This window comes from Monodon monoceros, unplaced genomic scaffold, assembly GCF_005190385.1.
Source record: "Monodon monoceros isolate NGI ecotype Baffin Bay Population unplaced genomic scaffold, NGI_Narwhal_1 Super_Scaffold_18, whole genome shotgun sequence".
NCBI classification, from domain to species: domain Eukaryota; kingdom Metazoa; phylum Chordata; class Mammalia; order Artiodactyla; family Monodontidae; genus Monodon; species Monodon monoceros.
The window spans coordinates 1,894,068-1,910,494 of NW_021703774.1; the positions used below are offsets into that span (position 1 = coordinate 1,894,068).

The 16,427-nt window shown below is 48.8% G+C and overlaps 1 protein-coding gene across 1 annotated transcript in view; it reads left to right on the forward strand.

Moving 5' to 3' along the window:
* Positions 1-14,091, forward strand: part of KIF14 (kinesin family member 14) — a 48,901-nt gene extending 34,810 nt beyond the window's left edge. The window contains exons 24-31 of the mRNA XM_029227151.1: positions 267-352; positions 3,157-3,381; positions 3,555-3,736; positions 6,281-6,439; positions 7,046-7,168; positions 10,795-10,869; positions 11,680-11,818; positions 12,181-14,091. Of these exons, the coding sequence (XP_029082984.1) occupies positions 267-352; positions 3,157-3,381; positions 3,555-3,736; positions 6,281-6,439; positions 7,046-7,168; positions 10,795-10,869; positions 11,680-11,818; positions 12,181-12,563 (1,372 nt within the window). The 3' untranslated portion in view covers positions 12,564-14,091. The remainder of the gene's footprint in view (positions 1-266; positions 353-3,156; positions 3,382-3,554; positions 3,737-6,280; positions 6,440-7,045; positions 7,169-10,794; positions 10,870-11,679; positions 11,819-12,180) is intronic.
* Positions 14,092-16,427: the final 2,336 nt, after the last annotated feature.

Here is a 16,427-nt window from a genome sequence, read left to right on the forward strand (position 1 = left end):
GGCTGACTGTGCGCCCCTAATCCCCGCCTCGTTCACGGGTCAGCTGTACATTTGTTCTATTCAGTTCATTACCTATAGGGTTAGACTAGTACCTGAAAATAGTAAATTCCTGTTCGATAAACCAAATTAATTTAGCCCTTGATGAAAATATTTCCATGGAAAACGTTCTCGTGGATGTCCATTCTCTTTGGAGAATTTAAAACTGTGTCCTTCGCATTTTCCCACGTGGAGTGTCACTGCCAGCCTTACGGTTTCTGTTTTTCCAGGAGCAGGACTCTGATGAAGAACAGGAGGATTTCCAGCTGCCTGCATGGCATCGCGGCCCAGGATTTGCACTCTTCACATTCATCAGGTACTTTTCTCTTCAGACTTTGTTGTTTACTGGGAATAGCTCCAAGTCTTGTCTCTGCCACTGTCCTGTTTCCGGTTCTTGTGCAAATCATTTCATCTCCTGGAAGCTTCCACCTCCTCTGTAAACAGGGTAGACCGGAGACCCCTCCCACTTCTGAAACTCTGTGCTCTGTGATGTATTCCAAGCCTTTAGTTGAGTGACTAGTTCAAATGTGGCAGACGTGTGTTTGTTCAAAAATGTATGAGGATGTTGTGTTCTTCTAAGTGAAAAAAAGGCAAAGTGTAGAAGATTATGTATTACAGGATATCGTATGTGTGAGGAGGAGAAAAAAGATGTATACGAACATGCTTATAAATGAATATGCTCTCCCTGAAAGCGCTGGTTTGTCCAGGGCACTTGGGGGATGGGACGGGACAGGAAGGAAGACGTCCTTTTCACAGCATATCCTTCGTTTTCTTCTGAAGTTTATATAATATGCATGATTTGTCTAAAGCTGCTTTAATTTTTAAAAGTTTAAAAGGAAAAGTTATAGGAATTATTCCACTGAATAATTATTTCATGCCAATATTGACTATGTTAATTTTCATAAGAGGGGATACACTGTAATTCATATGTGTAAGTACCTGTAATAATTAAAATTACTGCCTGGTAACAGCAGACTACTGCACAGCAATAGAAAAGAACCACTGATTCGTACAACCCAGATGAATCCCAAAACACGAGGTTGAGTGAAAGAAACTAGATGATAACAAGTACATTCCATATGATTCTATTTATAGGAAGTTCAAAAATAGGCAACACGAATCTATCGTGACAGAAGCCGAGTACTTCAGGTAGAATGGTGGGTCACGAGGGAGCCTGCTGGAAAGCGGTGATGGGCGTGTTGCACGTGCCGATCTGAGCGGGGGTTGCGCGGGGTACACGTGTGTAAAGACAAGCTGCACACTTAAGATGTGCACAGCTTACACTTTACAGAATGTCACTTGTGCCTGAGTAAATGGAGTTTTAAAATGACTCCGTAATGTAGTAGTCTATTTCGATAAAGGTGTCAGTGGAATATGAGTAGCCATGAAGGAAACTGTGTCTCATCTTTGCCTTTAAAATAAAGACACTGGGGGGCTTCCCTGGTGGCGCAGTGGTTGAGAGTCCGCCTGCAGATGCAGGGGACGCGGGTTCGTGCCCCGGTCGGGGAAGATCCCACGTCCTGCGGAGCGGCTGGTCCCGTGAGCCATGGCCGCTGAGCCTGTGCGTCCGGAGCCTGTGCTCCGCAACGGGAGAGGCCACAACAGTGAGAGGCCCGCGTACCGCAAAAAAAATAAATAAATAAAGACACTGGGGTTTCTTTTTCTTTTTTAATCATAAAATTATCTTTTAGGAAGATAATTATTATCCTACTACTTGTTTAATATAGACTTTATGTTTACCAGCAAAATAAAAGTTTCTATATCTGTGGTAGCAACTTATTTATTCAGTATTATTTGAGAGTAAGATGTTTTACAAAGGTACATTTTCCAGATAACTAAACCTGTTTTGAGGGTCGTTTTTGTTTTTTTGTGTTTTTTTCATTGAAGTATAGTTGATTTACATCATTGTGTTAGTTTCAGGTGTTCAAGGGTCATTTTTTAAGGTCCCTTTTTAAAGGTTAAGATACAAGGGGAAGTCAGACATATAAGAGGTCTTTGCTTGTTTGCAGTTTTCAGAGAGGGAGCTGGAAACCCACATGTGCATTTAGTGCGAACCTGCCTGGGGGGCTGCGAGGTGTGGGAGGACAGGCCTGCCAGCTTCGGAAAGTCGAGCCAGTGTCTGAACCTCTCACCTTAGGGGCCATATTTCGAAACCAGATTTTTACAAGTCTTTCTGACACGCTGATGCTGGACTTGGGGATGCATTCACACCGGTATCTCACTAAGCAGGCGTTACATGGTTAACTGTCCGTGGTGACGGGAGGAGCGTCGCTGTCATCGTCACCCTGTAGTGACAGAGCTTTGGGCTGGCAGCTGTTTTCTCCTCCCAAATCCATCTCCTATCTCGGCTCTTGACTCTTAATAGTCCCGACCTGGTGCCTTTATTTCACTCTGCTTTTTAGTTTGCTGTTTCTAATGGCTTATGGAGTAGAGCAGAAAACTAATCGTGCATATTAAATGAGAACCCTACTCACGTGTTAGCATTCCGGGATAAAGTTATTTCCAGAGGCGCCAAATGAGCTCTTACAAGTTTTTCCGTTTACCTCTGGTTTGGACGGTGCTTCGAAAATTATGCTGAGAGTCTGTCTCCCCAAGATGTGATAGATTAACTGTAGACAGCTGTTTGGCTTTCACCTCTTTTGGTTGTAGGATACCTAGAGCAGGGGCTGTTACAGGAAGAGCTGCCGAGAGGTCTTCCTTCTAATGTCGTTTGCTCTATTACTGCCTGCTTTTCCAGCTTATAAATTAATTAAGCTTATTTTACTTATATTTAATGTGTTTATATTATTTTATGCAACTGCCATTGTTTTCACAGTTCCTTAGGTGTTACCAAAAAGTAAATAAAGAAGGAGGTTAAGCCAGTGGTTACGTGGGATGTTTGGATTCCCTGTCATCTGTGTCTGTAGCTGCTAAGCTATGGATGGATGCTGTTGAGAGGTTGATTGATTCTTCTGTGGAATTGTGTTTTCCGCTTGGTGTATGGAAGTAACGTGTCCTGAAGTAGGAATAGCCTACTTGGAACGTGTGGCCAGTGTTCTGTGGCCGCTTGCACTGATGGGTTTGTTTGCAAGTATCGTCCCTGGAAGCGAGGCTTGAGGTGGCTGTTTTCTGTCGACACAGGCTTAGCGGGGAAATCAAGCCCCGTGTACCCAGATTCAGCAGAATCCTTTCTTCCCGGAGTTTGCAAGGAATTGATTGGCTCATCGTTAGAGCTTCTTGGGCAGAGTGATGATGAAGAAAACACTGTCGCGGACAACTTGATTAGTAATTTCCTTAAAATCCACGACGGGATACTCGCCGTGTCCAGAGCTCATGAAGAACAGGACGAAGACAGTCAGAGTAACGGTGAGCAGCCCCTGCCGCCCGCTCACGAGCACCGCGGTTCCCTGCTCCGTTGTGCGTGGCTCTGTCACCTCTGTCATGCGGTGCCCGGCGTTACAGTGTCTTCATGCAGATCAGACGTGAGCTCTCGTACTTGGGGGTCACTTCTTCTCATCACTTTTCTTCTTCTTCCGAAGTGTTCTCCGATCGAGCAAACCAGTCGCTCGCTGTGCAGGTGGCGAGCGCCTTCGAGCGGCTCGTGGTGCTGACGAGACACTGGCTGAGCGGCGTCCCCGCCAGGCCCGGCACGGGGGCTTCGCCGGCCGAGCTGAGACGGGAAGTGAGGAAGCTGGGAGGCTGCTTACAGCTGTTTCTGCAGGTAAAGTGATCTCGGCTTATCGCTAGGAGAGCTCATCTGTTCAGCGAGTGTTTATCGACCCTCTCCTGTTCGCATCTTGCCCAAAATTCGACCCTTAGGATTTTCAGAAGCGCTTTCTGTGTTGAAATCCCAAGACTGTGGATGTTGGATGATTGATTGATGGCACCGAGACTTCCCAGGGCTTTCTGCGCCCTGGGCACTACAAATGTTAACTCCTTCAGTCCTCACCGCAGCCCGGGACGTGGGCACTGGTGTTGTCACCCTTTATCAGTGAGGAAGTGGAGGCCGGGAGGGTGTGTCAACTGTTCACAACTAGTAGGTCGTAGACTTGGGCCCAGGTCGCAGTGGACCCAGCGTGTGCTCCTACCTCTGCCCCCCCACCCCCACCCCGGGCCCTACTGCCTTCTGCAGGGGCTGCCGGGAAGGGGGTCGGGGTCTCGCTCTGGTTACGGGCGGGGCTTCAGCGCGGGGTGAGTTAGTCACAAGCCTGCTGGCACAGGGGCAAGGAAAGTAATCTTGTTTCCCTGTTTACCTTAAGTCAGATAAGATGAGGCTTGGCTGTAGGAAGAGGTGAGGTGAAAGCTTCCTTCCTCTCATAAAATCTGGAGGCGGGCTTGGTGGCTGCCTCGGGACCCTGGTTCCTTCCGTGCAGCTCTCGGCTGGGCCCCGAGCGTGGCCCCAGGCTCTGTGTCTACCGCGCCCAGGGCTCCAGGGAAGGTCAGTGCACGGGATGGAAGAAGGGGCCTTCTAAGGAGGTTTCTGGAAATCGCCACATGACATTCCTATTTATGTATCTTTGACCAGAACCCCCTCACATGACCACACGTAGCTGCAGGTGTCCCTGGGAAGTGCATTTTTATTCTGGCAGCCGTGTAACCAGGGCGGACTGGAGGAGAGGGACATGGGGGCTGGTGCTGGAGAGACCCCGCGTCTGCTGATGCCCGCACCTCCTCTGAGAGGCTCCGCACGTACGAGGGGCCAAGGCAGAAACCCAGAGGGACAGGCTTTGTAGCGAATGTTCTAGATGCTTGGACAGACCCTGTAGAGCCTCCCAAGACTTCCCGGTCCTTCTGCTCTAGTGGATGCTCAGTTGGCGTCAGATGCCTCCTGGGAGGCTGTCTTTCTGACTGAACTTGCGGGTCCAGTGTTGAAACTAGATGTGTGGTTTCCATTGTCCATTATTCTCCCCTAGGAGGTCTTTGTGGGGCTCCCTGAGACCTGGCCACACATCCCTCCTATTAGCTCCTCTGATAATAACCCTGTACGTTACCCGTTGTGCCGTTTAATGCACTGTGTCGGTGTGGGCAGTGAGCTCCCGGCAGGTGGACGGAATGTGGTGTCCTTTCTCACGAGGGCTCGTTGTGTGATCAGTGCTCAGTTGGGTCCTTGTTATTGAATTAATTATAAACTGACATTGGATGAAGGGTCACTTTGGATATAGGTCACGAGGAAACAGAGTGACCGTCACAAGGAGGATGGGCCGCAGACCGGTGAGGACGGGGGACAGAGGCAGGAGGGCTCGGACAGCGCAGGCCCTGAGAGCGTGGGCCGCAGGGTCACCCCCGGCCGCCTGGGCTCCAACCGCGTGGTCGCGGGAGGGCTGGGTGACTCGGTCAGCCTCAGATCCTGGAGGCAGTGCAGGATAGGGAAAACCCAACCCAACCTGCCGCGGGCGTTTGGAAGTCCGGTGTGTGAACCGGGGCTGGATTAGGTGTGCGTGTGTCCTTGCAGACTTTGTGAGTCTCCTGTTGCCCACCTAGAAAGTGAAGCGGCAGTGCCAACCTGGCGAGGCTGCTGTGACGGCCAGTTAGTTGGCTGGTGTTACAAGAAAGGACCGCAGGGGACCTGGGGTGGAGCGTTCTCCCGTCTCTTCCGTCTCGAGGAAAAGCACTTTGACCATAACTTAGGGCTGTGGCCTGTTGCCCTGTGAGAAATGCTTTCCATAAGGAATCAGGGCAGAGAGGACGGGTGACCTGGAGGGACGTCAGCTGAGCTCAGGAGACGCTGAAGTTCAGCCGGCAAAACTGGATTTAGGAACTAGGCTCTGCTTAAGTGTAGCCTGAGCATCCTTACCTTGCAGTGGTACAGGCAGCATTTTCCAGGAGGCAGACCCGGGAGGGGTGCCTGAGCCGCCCTCCCCGCTCCTCTGGGGGACGTGGGGGAGCCTTTCATCTGCAGGGTTTCAGGTCTTCCCTCCCTTTTCCCTTCCCCTCCCCACCCCCCATAGTAGGAAGCGTCCTGGTTACCCATCCGTCAGACGGCCCCAGCACAGGGAGCGCTCGGCCGCCGTCTCACTTCTGGCTGCTGCCTGCTCCCCTTCCGTCTCCTGTTAGTGCAGAAGCTCTCTGAGGGCAGCCTGTATCCTAGTCGTGTCATCACCGTCAGAAGCTATGGGATCGCACGTTGTCTGGTTCCGATCAGACTTTGATGAAGCACGGTCACCGTATCGATGAATGCAGAATCCATTTTCTTCACACTGGTCTTGTTCTTACCTCCCCTGGTAATCTCACGTATCCGATACCCTGGTCCATTTTTATCTCACAGGGATGCTCTTCAGATATTTCATCAATGGTGAAAGAGGCTCAAAAGCAGGTGATCCAGATTGTACGCCAAGCCATCAAGTACGCGGGGCAGTTAGCAGCTCTCAGCGGGGACCAGCTGCGCTCCCTGGAGAGCAGCGACTGCGGGGCTGCCGGCCTCCAGGTAACTCGGCAGCGTTCGTGGTGGGAGCCTTCACCTCGGGGAACAGGAGAGGTTTCTGATAGTGGTGTCACTGAGCACGATAAGTGTTGGTTTTTCAAAGCGGCACATACTTTACTAGTTTAGCAGGAGATTGAAAGCTGTTCCAGTCTGAGTGGTTAAATGTACCTGATGGTTTGGGATCCTCGCCGTGCCTTCCAGATCTTTGGCTTGAAGGTCTGCCATCTGCTCTGGAGGGTGGGTGCTCAGCCGGCCAACATGTGAAGAATGTAATTACGTTTGCATGTCATTCTAGAAGATGTGTATTTGCTTGCTTTAATTATTCATGCTACTGAAAACATAATATTTTATTAAAACGTTCTAGCAACGCGGTGTCCTGTCTAAGAGGATGAACATTCTTTAACATATAATATGTGGGATACAAAATTACAGACTGGCTAATTTTTTTTCCTTATGCACCGTTAGTTCTTATTCTAGCTTTTGTTGAATTAATCAACTTGGAATGTATTACAGTCCTAAAATAAGCAGAAAATATAACTTAATTATTTGGTAATTTAAAAAGAATATAGAACTTGAATTTGCCAGTTAACGCTTAAAAACTTTTCCTAGGATGATTTCATGGGTGCTATTTGTGATGGTGTAGGCTTGGGAATGGAGAGTCTCCTAGATTCTGGACTAGAAAAAGCAAAAGAACTCGAACGTGCACTCCGAAGGCAGAGTCCCCGAGATGAGGTAAGACGAACAAGGGGATGTCCTGTATAGTACCAGCCGGTATGTAAAGTTGGTTTTTAAACATAGTTTAACTCAGTCAGTGACTGAGGTTTTTATAAATCTATGTATTTTAGCTTGTGTTGGATTGTTTTTTACTGAAAAGGCTGTTGACGTCATCACTCATGGTGACATTTCCCAGGTTACACCTGAGTCACCGCAGCCCCTTTTGTGGTTCGTGCTTTGCCGGTCCTGCCAGGGCTGCCTGGGGATAAACTGAGCGGACGGAGTGTGTCAACGACCCCTAGTGGCCACTTTCCGCTTCTCTTTTTCTTCCTCCTCTTTGTTCAACAAGGACTCTGCTCTTCCACTTGAGAATGGAAACTACCATTTATCGATCCACTGTCTTGAACAAGGGGAGTTCACATCAGTTGTCTCGTATCAAGATATAGGACCAAAGGAGATGTGGGTGGTCTCCTGGGACAGGCCTGCCCCCACCTCCTCCAGCTAATTCATGTCACAGTACAAAGCCAGTGCTGGCTCACAGGGGGGCTGTGGGGACCGGCTGGATCTTGCCATTGGAGGACCTGCGTGTGTGACCCGGCTCCGTCACCCTCCAGCAGTTGTTTACCGAGTCACTCAGTGTTCTGACCCTGTTTCTTCACCTGTCATGTGTGATAACACCCGTGGCACAGGTTGTGAGCCGTTTACTTATTAAGTGACTCCTGGTAGCAGGTACTGGACCAGGTGTTTACACGGAGTAGAGGCGACCCTCACTCACCACCTTGCGGGGGGCAGTGGTTACTGCCGGTCCCGTGGCTTCACTGAGCCGGGGCACCTAGTCTCCCTGAGTCGGGGTCTTATGTTCTACCTGCTTGACTCCCAAAGTCAGCTTGCCACGTGGAAGTCACTGATCACGCACCAGTCTTCTTTGTTGAGAGTTTGTATTAGTGAGTCGGGGATTCGGAAGGTAGAAGTTCAAACCTTGTGACGGTGGATTTCAGGTTGGTCTGTTCTAGAGTCTTGTTGTAACACCTGTTGTTAGAACCACATCTGAAGGAGCTCCCCGGGGACACTCGGGTTCCTGAGGTCACCCGCGTGGGTGAAGATTTACGTACGTGTTGGTGATCTGGGGAAGGCAGGTGCGTGGAGGGCTGTCGGTTCCCACCCCTCTGGGGGGTTGTTTACAGGAAGGCGGGGTAAGTGAGAGTTCTTTCTTCCTCTTAGGGAAACCTTTGCGTTGGTGTATTTCTAGCTCCCTTAGCTGAGGGGAAGCTTCTCGTGTGAGCCAGAGGGGCTCCCCGTCCTTCCGTCAGATGATGGGGCTTTATCTCTGCCCAGGGCAGCTCAGAGCTAGGAGACGCTGAACGCTGAGTTGCTTCCCCAGGTCCCGTGTAGCCTTGAGCAGCCGCCTGAGCCTTGGCTGTACCATTTACAAGGTGAGGACGGACCATGCTCACTTCCTAAAGCTGCTCTGAGCATCCTACAAGATTAAGAACAGCGTACAGGAAATCCTAACCGTAGACACTCTGCTTGCACTTTCCTATCTCACTTTGTGTCTTGTTTTGTTTTTAAAATAAACACATTCCAAAGGAGCTCACATTGTCACTGCCTCAAGGTCTGTGGGTCTAATTGTGTCCAGGGGACACGAGGCTGATTTGGGTTCCTTGATGCGGCTCTGCAGGCAGGGCGCTCTGCCAGCGCAGCTGACGCCGGAGCCTGGCTGTGCCCTGCAGCAGTGGCAGTGACATTCATCACTAACACTTTACTTATCGCTGTTTGCAAAGTAGAATTTCCACTGGCAAGGAGTGCAGAAGGGTGCAGAGTAAGTTAATGAACAGTGCGGGTGGAATAGTGCGTGTGGGTGTGTTTAGCGGGTGCTAAAGCAGGTGCAGGTGTTGACGCTGGTCTTTTTTTTTTGAATTGTATTTTATTTATTTTTGTATACAGCAGGTTCTTATTAGTCATTGGTTTTATACACATCAGTGTCTACATGTCAATCCCAATCACCCAATTCATCCCACCACCACCACCACCCCCCGCTGTGGCTTTCCCCCCTTGGTGTCCATACGTTTGTTCTCCACATCTGTGTCTCAATTTCTGCCCTGCAAACCGGTTCATCTATACCATTTTTCTAGATGTCACATATATGCGTTAATATACGATATTTGTTTTTCTCTTTCTGACTGACTTCACTCTGTATGACAGTCTTTAGGTCCATCCATGTCTCAACAAATGACCCAAATTCGTTCCTTTTTATGGCTGAGTAATATTCCATTGTGTATATGTACCACATCTTCTGTATCCATTCATCTGTTGATTGGGACGCTGGTCTTGTTTTGAGGAAATAAACGGCTAAAGGGTCAGGCCCCTCGTCACAGAATTGACGAGATCTGCATTTCCATGTGGACCTCTGCTCCCACCCCGTCCTCTCCTTTCCTCTCTGCAGAAGGCCACAGCAGTGTGCTCACGGCGGGGGTTTAGTTTATCGTATTTTTAAAAGTTAAACTCATAAGAACCCACAGAAGGAGAACAAAATATCTGAAGAAATACAAAATCGGCTCAGACATAAGGCATTGGAGTTGTATTTTCAAGCTGGAGTCAAGAGGGAAAAAACAGAATTTGGGTGCTCTTTTTTTTTTTTTTTTTTTAACCACAGAGAGGAAATTTGAGTTAGACCCAGGGAAGGGCTCTGTGGGAAAAGCCAGTTACATACTTGAGCAGCTCGCGTGGCAGAAGTGCTGCGGGACACAACCAAGCAGCACAAGCAACAGCTTAGAATGGGGGGGGGAGGGGGAGGGGTCCCAGAGGGGTCCCACCCGGGTTCTGACCTAGGCCTCGGGGTCTGGTTCCATGTTGTAAAGTGAGGACAGGTGCGTCTGCAGCACGGGGCCATGGTGGAGAATCAACTGAGCATCAAGTGGTAAAGCACGTGAAAGTGAACTGGCTCAGACAAAGATACGTGCTGTGTGAGCTCGTGCGTGTGTAGAATCTAGAAAACCCAAGCTCACTGAAACAGGTGGGTGGAGCGGGGAGGGGGGAGAGTGGGCCGGGGGACAGGAGGTGCAGACTTGCAGCTGTAAGATAAACGAGTCCCGGGGGTGTGACGTGCACGGTGGTGGTTGACAGTACCGTGGTATGTTTGAACGCTGCTGAGAGAACAGATCCTGAAAGTTCTCAAAAAACAAAATCGTGTAACTGTGAGGCGACGGATATTAACTAGACTTGCGGTGATCATTTTACAGTACATACAGGTATTGAATCATGCTGTACACCTGGAACCAATACAGTGTCTCTGTCGGTTTATCTCAGGGGGACCGGTGAATGCATGTAAAGTTCTGAGGGTGTGATCTTTTTCTGGACACGTTAGTTATCTCACCCCCTTCCAAAGGAGGCTTTGGAAATTTCTTTTCTATAAATATTTAAGTAGGCAAATGCTGTTACTACAGCAAACATCAGAGGGTATCCACATTTAATGTAGAATCTGTGTGTGATTTCTTTAGAAAGAAATTCCACTTGTGTGATTTGACACTCCAGTCTCGTGACTACTAGACGAGAACTCTTTTCCCTGGCAGATCCCGTGGAGTTCCAGGGTTTTTATACTTCTAAATAGTTATTTGTATAACAAAATATTTTAACTTTCTCTATAGGTTACCAAGCAGATGAAAGCTAATGCCATAGGATTGATTGAATCCCTTGAAAACCTCTTTGCTGAGTGGAAAACAGTAAGAAAAGCATTAAATTGTTTTTAGGTTTAATTTTGTTTTGTGTACTTCATTTGGTTCCAGCGTGGATGTGTTTATTTCAGTTTCTGTCTTTAGCCAGTGCCTCCTGTGCACGTTTAGTAGAAGCCGGGACAATAGCTCTCAGGCTTCCTCCTCTTGGCGTCCTAGCGTCCTAGGTTTAGCGATGGATAAAATAGCGTGCAGAAATCGAGTAGTAGTCATGTATTTTATGTTTCTTCCTGCTACTGGTTTAGTGACTGTCAGCTTCTGCTTGAATAGTCAGCATAGACTAAAAACTTGTGTTTAATAATCAATATGCTCAAAGATTTTAAAATACAGGCAAATTAGATAAATTATTTTATTCTCATGTCACAGGTAAATAGAAAAATATTATAAGCTAAGTATATAATCAATGTGTTAGAAAGGAGAGAAATTTCTGTGGCTTGAAAGTGTTTGTTTAAATAAAATAAACGGGAGATATAAAGTTGAACTCTTAAAAATTAAATAAATTTATCTTTTATGATGTTGGATAATAAATGGTAGGTACTGCTGTTTTATTTCATTTTCATGTAATAGGATATTGGACTTTGATTTTAAATTATTTTCAAAATTTTATTTCTTTTGAAAACAGTAATTGTTAATATTGTATTGTGGTCTTGCTTGTATCAGTAGAAGTGAAACACTGGTGAGGAAATTAAACTCATTGTCTTTCTTGAAGATAAAATTCTGGCAATTAAAATCATTTTGAATAAGCCTTACTGCCATGTAGCCTATTGTGTATTTTTTAAACTATGAACTTTATTTACACAGAAAGGCTTCAGAACTCAAGTACAAGAAGAAAATTCTGGATACCAAGATGTGAAGAAGATGCTGAACTTCGCCCCAGAATTCTTGAAGTTAAAACATTGCTTAGAGCAAACTATTCAAATGATTATTTCTGCACTGAGAGGTATATACTGCAAATGGAATTTATGGTTAATCAGAATTTGACAGTTTGAGGAATCTCAGACATCTTCTCGTTTCTAGTCCGGTTCATTCACTGGGGCCTGCTCAACGCTCCTTCACTGACATTAATTACCTGTAGGAACTTGTGGGATTGAATTCCCACTTAGCATCTGTAAGTTCCTCTGCCTCAATTACTAGATCCTAAGAGGCAGGTTGCTTATTTAGCAGATAAACTGAATAATCTTAAGTGGTTTGAAATTACCTTGAGGGGCCACTTTGGCTTAAGGGGCGTCTCGAGTCCATCACAGCGCTCACTACCTGGTGAGGAACGCCAAGGGTGACCGCCTTTCCCTTCTCCTTGCACAGGGCACCGCGGCCACGTAGCACTCCTCCAGGACTGTGTCCAGAGTCTCTGCAGCTCGGCCAGGGGTCTCCACGGCGACCGAGCCCGCCACAGGGAGCTGGAATCTCGAGCTACCTCACTCCTCTTGGGTTTTGAATTTGAAGAAAGACCTGGTTTGTTGGGACCCTGGGAAGCTTGTGATGGGGATCCCACAGCAGCAGGACGAGAGCAGCCTGAGCCAGACAGGCCCGGCCCCCGGAGGACCCGAGGTGTACCCAAGCGGGTGTATGAGCTCCCAGGCCCGGTCCCGGGGGGCTCAGAGCAGGGCGCGCTGCCCACCCAGGAGGGCGCTGGTTGGGGGTCTCCCACCGCCGGAGAGCAGAGTGACCACTTCACAGACATCTAGTCTGTGGGTGGCCTCCTGTTGGGTGTGGACATATAAACGGAGTGGATCCTGATTTCAGATGCCTGTGTGTGCACCCAGAGGTTTCCCAGCAGACAGTTTAAAACAGGTATTTACTATGTTGGAACTTTGTGGCAATAGGATGGAATTAGGAGTTCAAAGCCAAGTGAGCAGCCCTTCCTCTGGTTTTCCATCGCCTTGAATTGTAAGTGTTCATCTTTGACGCTGACGTGCAGTCTCTGGTTGGCTCACTAGCCTGTCGGTAAAGGGTTTTTGTGGTGATTGTGAGTTATTTTCCTGTGAGTGGAAACTTTTGTGCCTGTATCTGCACTCCCCTGCAAATAGCAACGATGAGTTTTATGGTGAAACTGCTAAAACAAGTCTAACCAGAGCAGCTTAACTTGCACCGGTAAACCTAAAGCTCTTTTCTTGAAGGGTTAACTGGCTGCTGTTCTGAGTCGTGTGTTCAGGACACAGTTTCCTGTTTCTTTCCAAATTATAAGGAGCTTCCTAAGTATAGTATAGTTTACATTAACAGTGCGGCTTGCTGGCATACTAGTTTACTTCGTTATCTGTTGGGGGTCATATTAGGGGCTGTGCGAGTATCATTTACAGCCAATTAAATACCGCCAGAAGCAGACTTGACGGTTGGATGAGGTTGGGAGACCAGAGGCTGGGTCGTTTCTTGATAATCCTTGTTTGGTAAACGAGCAATGAGAGTTTGTATGTGATTTGATGATGATTAAAGGTCCTCACTGTGTCTCACAGCTTTATCTACAGTCAGGTAATAAAGATGACGTTGTACTTCAGGCGTCTTCCACTGAGGAAATAGTTTGACGTTTCTGACGGCAGAAACGTATGTGAATTGAAGAGATACACAGTGACCTTGCTTGGGTGATGTCAGGCATTCTTGGAGAATTGTTTTACCTAACCAGGTCTTTCCCTCTGCCCTTGTCCCTCGCAGACACGCTGCGTGCTTGGCGCGGCTGCTGGGAGCCGGCTGTTGGCGCCAGGGCCGAGCGTGATGACTTTCTCATTAGGCAGAGCTTGTTCTGACACAGCGACCAGTACTTATTTACGGTGTTAATGAACCATGTGTTTTCAGGTGCTTTAAAATGGTGCAGTGTAAGAAATGTGCTTTTGTTTTCTTTTTTCTTTTATTTTTGGCATTTGAGCTTGTATTCCTTCTGAGGTTCCGTACGTATTTGTCATAGCTGGTGCTCTACCAAGTGGCACTTTGATACGAAGTTTTACGAAGAGTAGGCGTGCAGACAAGGATCCTCTCTGAAGACCTTAAAGTATTAGTTTGGTGGGGTTTATCGTAATTTTCAGTATTTAATCTTTTACTTTTGCTTTCTAAACTCATGATTCATTGGTCAGAAACCTTTTTTTATTGTCTCTGTAAAATTTTGTATATACAGATATTTATACTCTGGACCGTTACATGATATGTGAACCAAGGGTGGAGAACATATTTGCTATTAGAATCATGTGCGCTAATAAGACATGTTATAGTAAAGGAAATGCCTTCAACAGGTCTCGCCTTGTGGTCTCAGTTCTCGCTCCTGTTTGTAAAGTTAGTGTCTGTCGTCCTTTCGCTTCACCAGTCACAAGACCATTGTCATTGTGCCCACAAGGCCGCCCTCGGGGGGCACCTGCCATGTGTGGATGGTCACCATTTCAGAGACAGTCTCACTCCTCGCCTGCCTTCCCCACGCCTCCGTCACCTGGCCGGACGCTGGCTCCACTGCCCTTTCTCCGTGCAGTCCCCCGTCGGCACCTTCCTCTTCATCCCCGAGGGCGAAGCTCGGCTGGGAGGCCGCTCGTGACCCACGTCACTCCCCGGGCCCCCTGCTCCGTTGTGCCCAGCACCCACGTCCAGGAGACTCTTCTTCAGCCTCTGAGCTTATCTCCTCGAGTCCTTCTCCCCAAGGACAAGCGATGCCCAGATACAGCACGTGGCGTTCAGTCCTATAAACATCTCCCAATACGCCACCCGCTCCGGGCCGCCCAGGGGGCCCGTGCGTCCCGCCTCCGGGCTTTGGCCGACTCGGAAAGCATCCCTCCTCCTCTCCACCTTGTCTAGTCCTGCCCATCTCTCGGATTCTGGAAGTCTCTCAGTCATGTTAACTGTAACGCTGGGGACGTGACGGGCGGGGGCCCTGAGATGCTGAGGAGACAGCGGCAGAGGACCTTCAGAAGGGGGACGACAGGTCACTGCAGTGGTGACACGGTGTGGCCGGTGCCCCGATGCGGCGGGCAGGAGGCTCCCCACCTGAAGGCCGAGACGAGCAAGGTCGGACCCGGGACAGGGCGGCAGCAGGGGGAACCGCATGTGCAAGCCTGCAGGACGGCGGGGTTGGGGCGTGACCAGTGGAGCTGGGCTGCTGCGGGGGTCTGGGGGTGGGGTGGGGGCTAGGCCGGGAGCGTCCTCACAAGGACATCAGGAGAGGCCTGGCCCCATAGCAAGGCCTTTGAATCGTCGTAAGCTGGGAAGTGATCTCAAATTTGGATTCTAGGAGCATCCCTCTGTGTGTGGGGGGTAGAACGTGGGTTGGAACGGCTGGGAAGTGATCTCCAGGACACCTGGACCAGGGTCATGGATGCAGCTGGAGACAGTGAGAGGGTCCTAGAAACGTTCACGGAGGGGCGGGGGGGGGGGGGAACGGCCCAGACTTGGGGACCTGGCGAAGGGGGGACCAGGGAACGGAGGGAAAAGCCTGCTGTCCAGACGTTCGGCCTGAGCAGCCAGGTGGGGTGGGTACCATTGACCGGGCTAGGAAACTCCAGAGGAGGGGGCGTGGGGAGGTGGGCTCGTTCACCACAGCTGCTGTGACAGGTACCACAGCCGGCAGCTGAAACAGCGGGAACTTAGTGTCTCCCAGTCTGGTGGCCAGAGTCCAAGTTCAGGTGTCAGCGGGGTTGCTTCCTTCTGAGGCTGAAAGGGAGGATCTGGTCCAGGGCCCCTGCGCCCCCCTCCCCTCCCCAGGCTTGTGCATATCTGTCTCCAAATTTCTCCCTTTTATCAGGACAACAGTCATATTGGATTGGGGCCTCCCTTAATCCTCTCATTTTAACTTGATTATCTCTGTAGGGACCCCCTCTCCAAACAGGGTCACATTCTCAGGTGCTGGAGGTTAGGATTTCAACATATAAATTTTTTGGGGGGGGGACACAGCTCAACCCATAAGAGGAGCTGTAATGAACTTAGTTTTAGATCTGTTGATCTGAGTTCTCTGGGCACATCCAAGGCGTGGTGTCCAATAGGAAGTTGAAAATATGAGTCTGAAGCGTGAGAGGGTTTATGGGTCTTTTATATTTTCATACTGTGGTGTGTCTTTCCCTTTTTCATATAAACCTCATTGCTCCAATCAGTAGGTATGTTGCCTGATGGGAGTTTAGTGAATCATTTAATTCTTACAGTGGCTTTATCATGTAAACATAAGCACTCAGCCCCATTTTACAGAAAAATGAACAAAAAATTTTGAGAAGTTGAACTATTTGTCCAAAATCACACAGGTAGAAATAATTAGAATTAGGCCTCAGATACAAGTTTATAAACTCCAAATATCACACTTCTTTGTAAATCTCAGTAGATGGAGGGGTAGAGGGAGGAAGAGAGGGTTGGATGATGAATAGAAGGACGAGTGGATGGATGGATGGATGGATGGACGGGTGGATGGACAAGTGGATGGGTGGATGGATGAGTGGATGGATGGATGGATGGACAAGTGGATGGATGGATGGGTGGATGGATAGATGGATGGACAAGTGGATGGACGGATGGATGGACAAGTGGATGGGTGGGTGGATGGATGGGTGAGTGGGTGGGTAGGTGGATGGATGGATGGATGGACAAGTGGATGG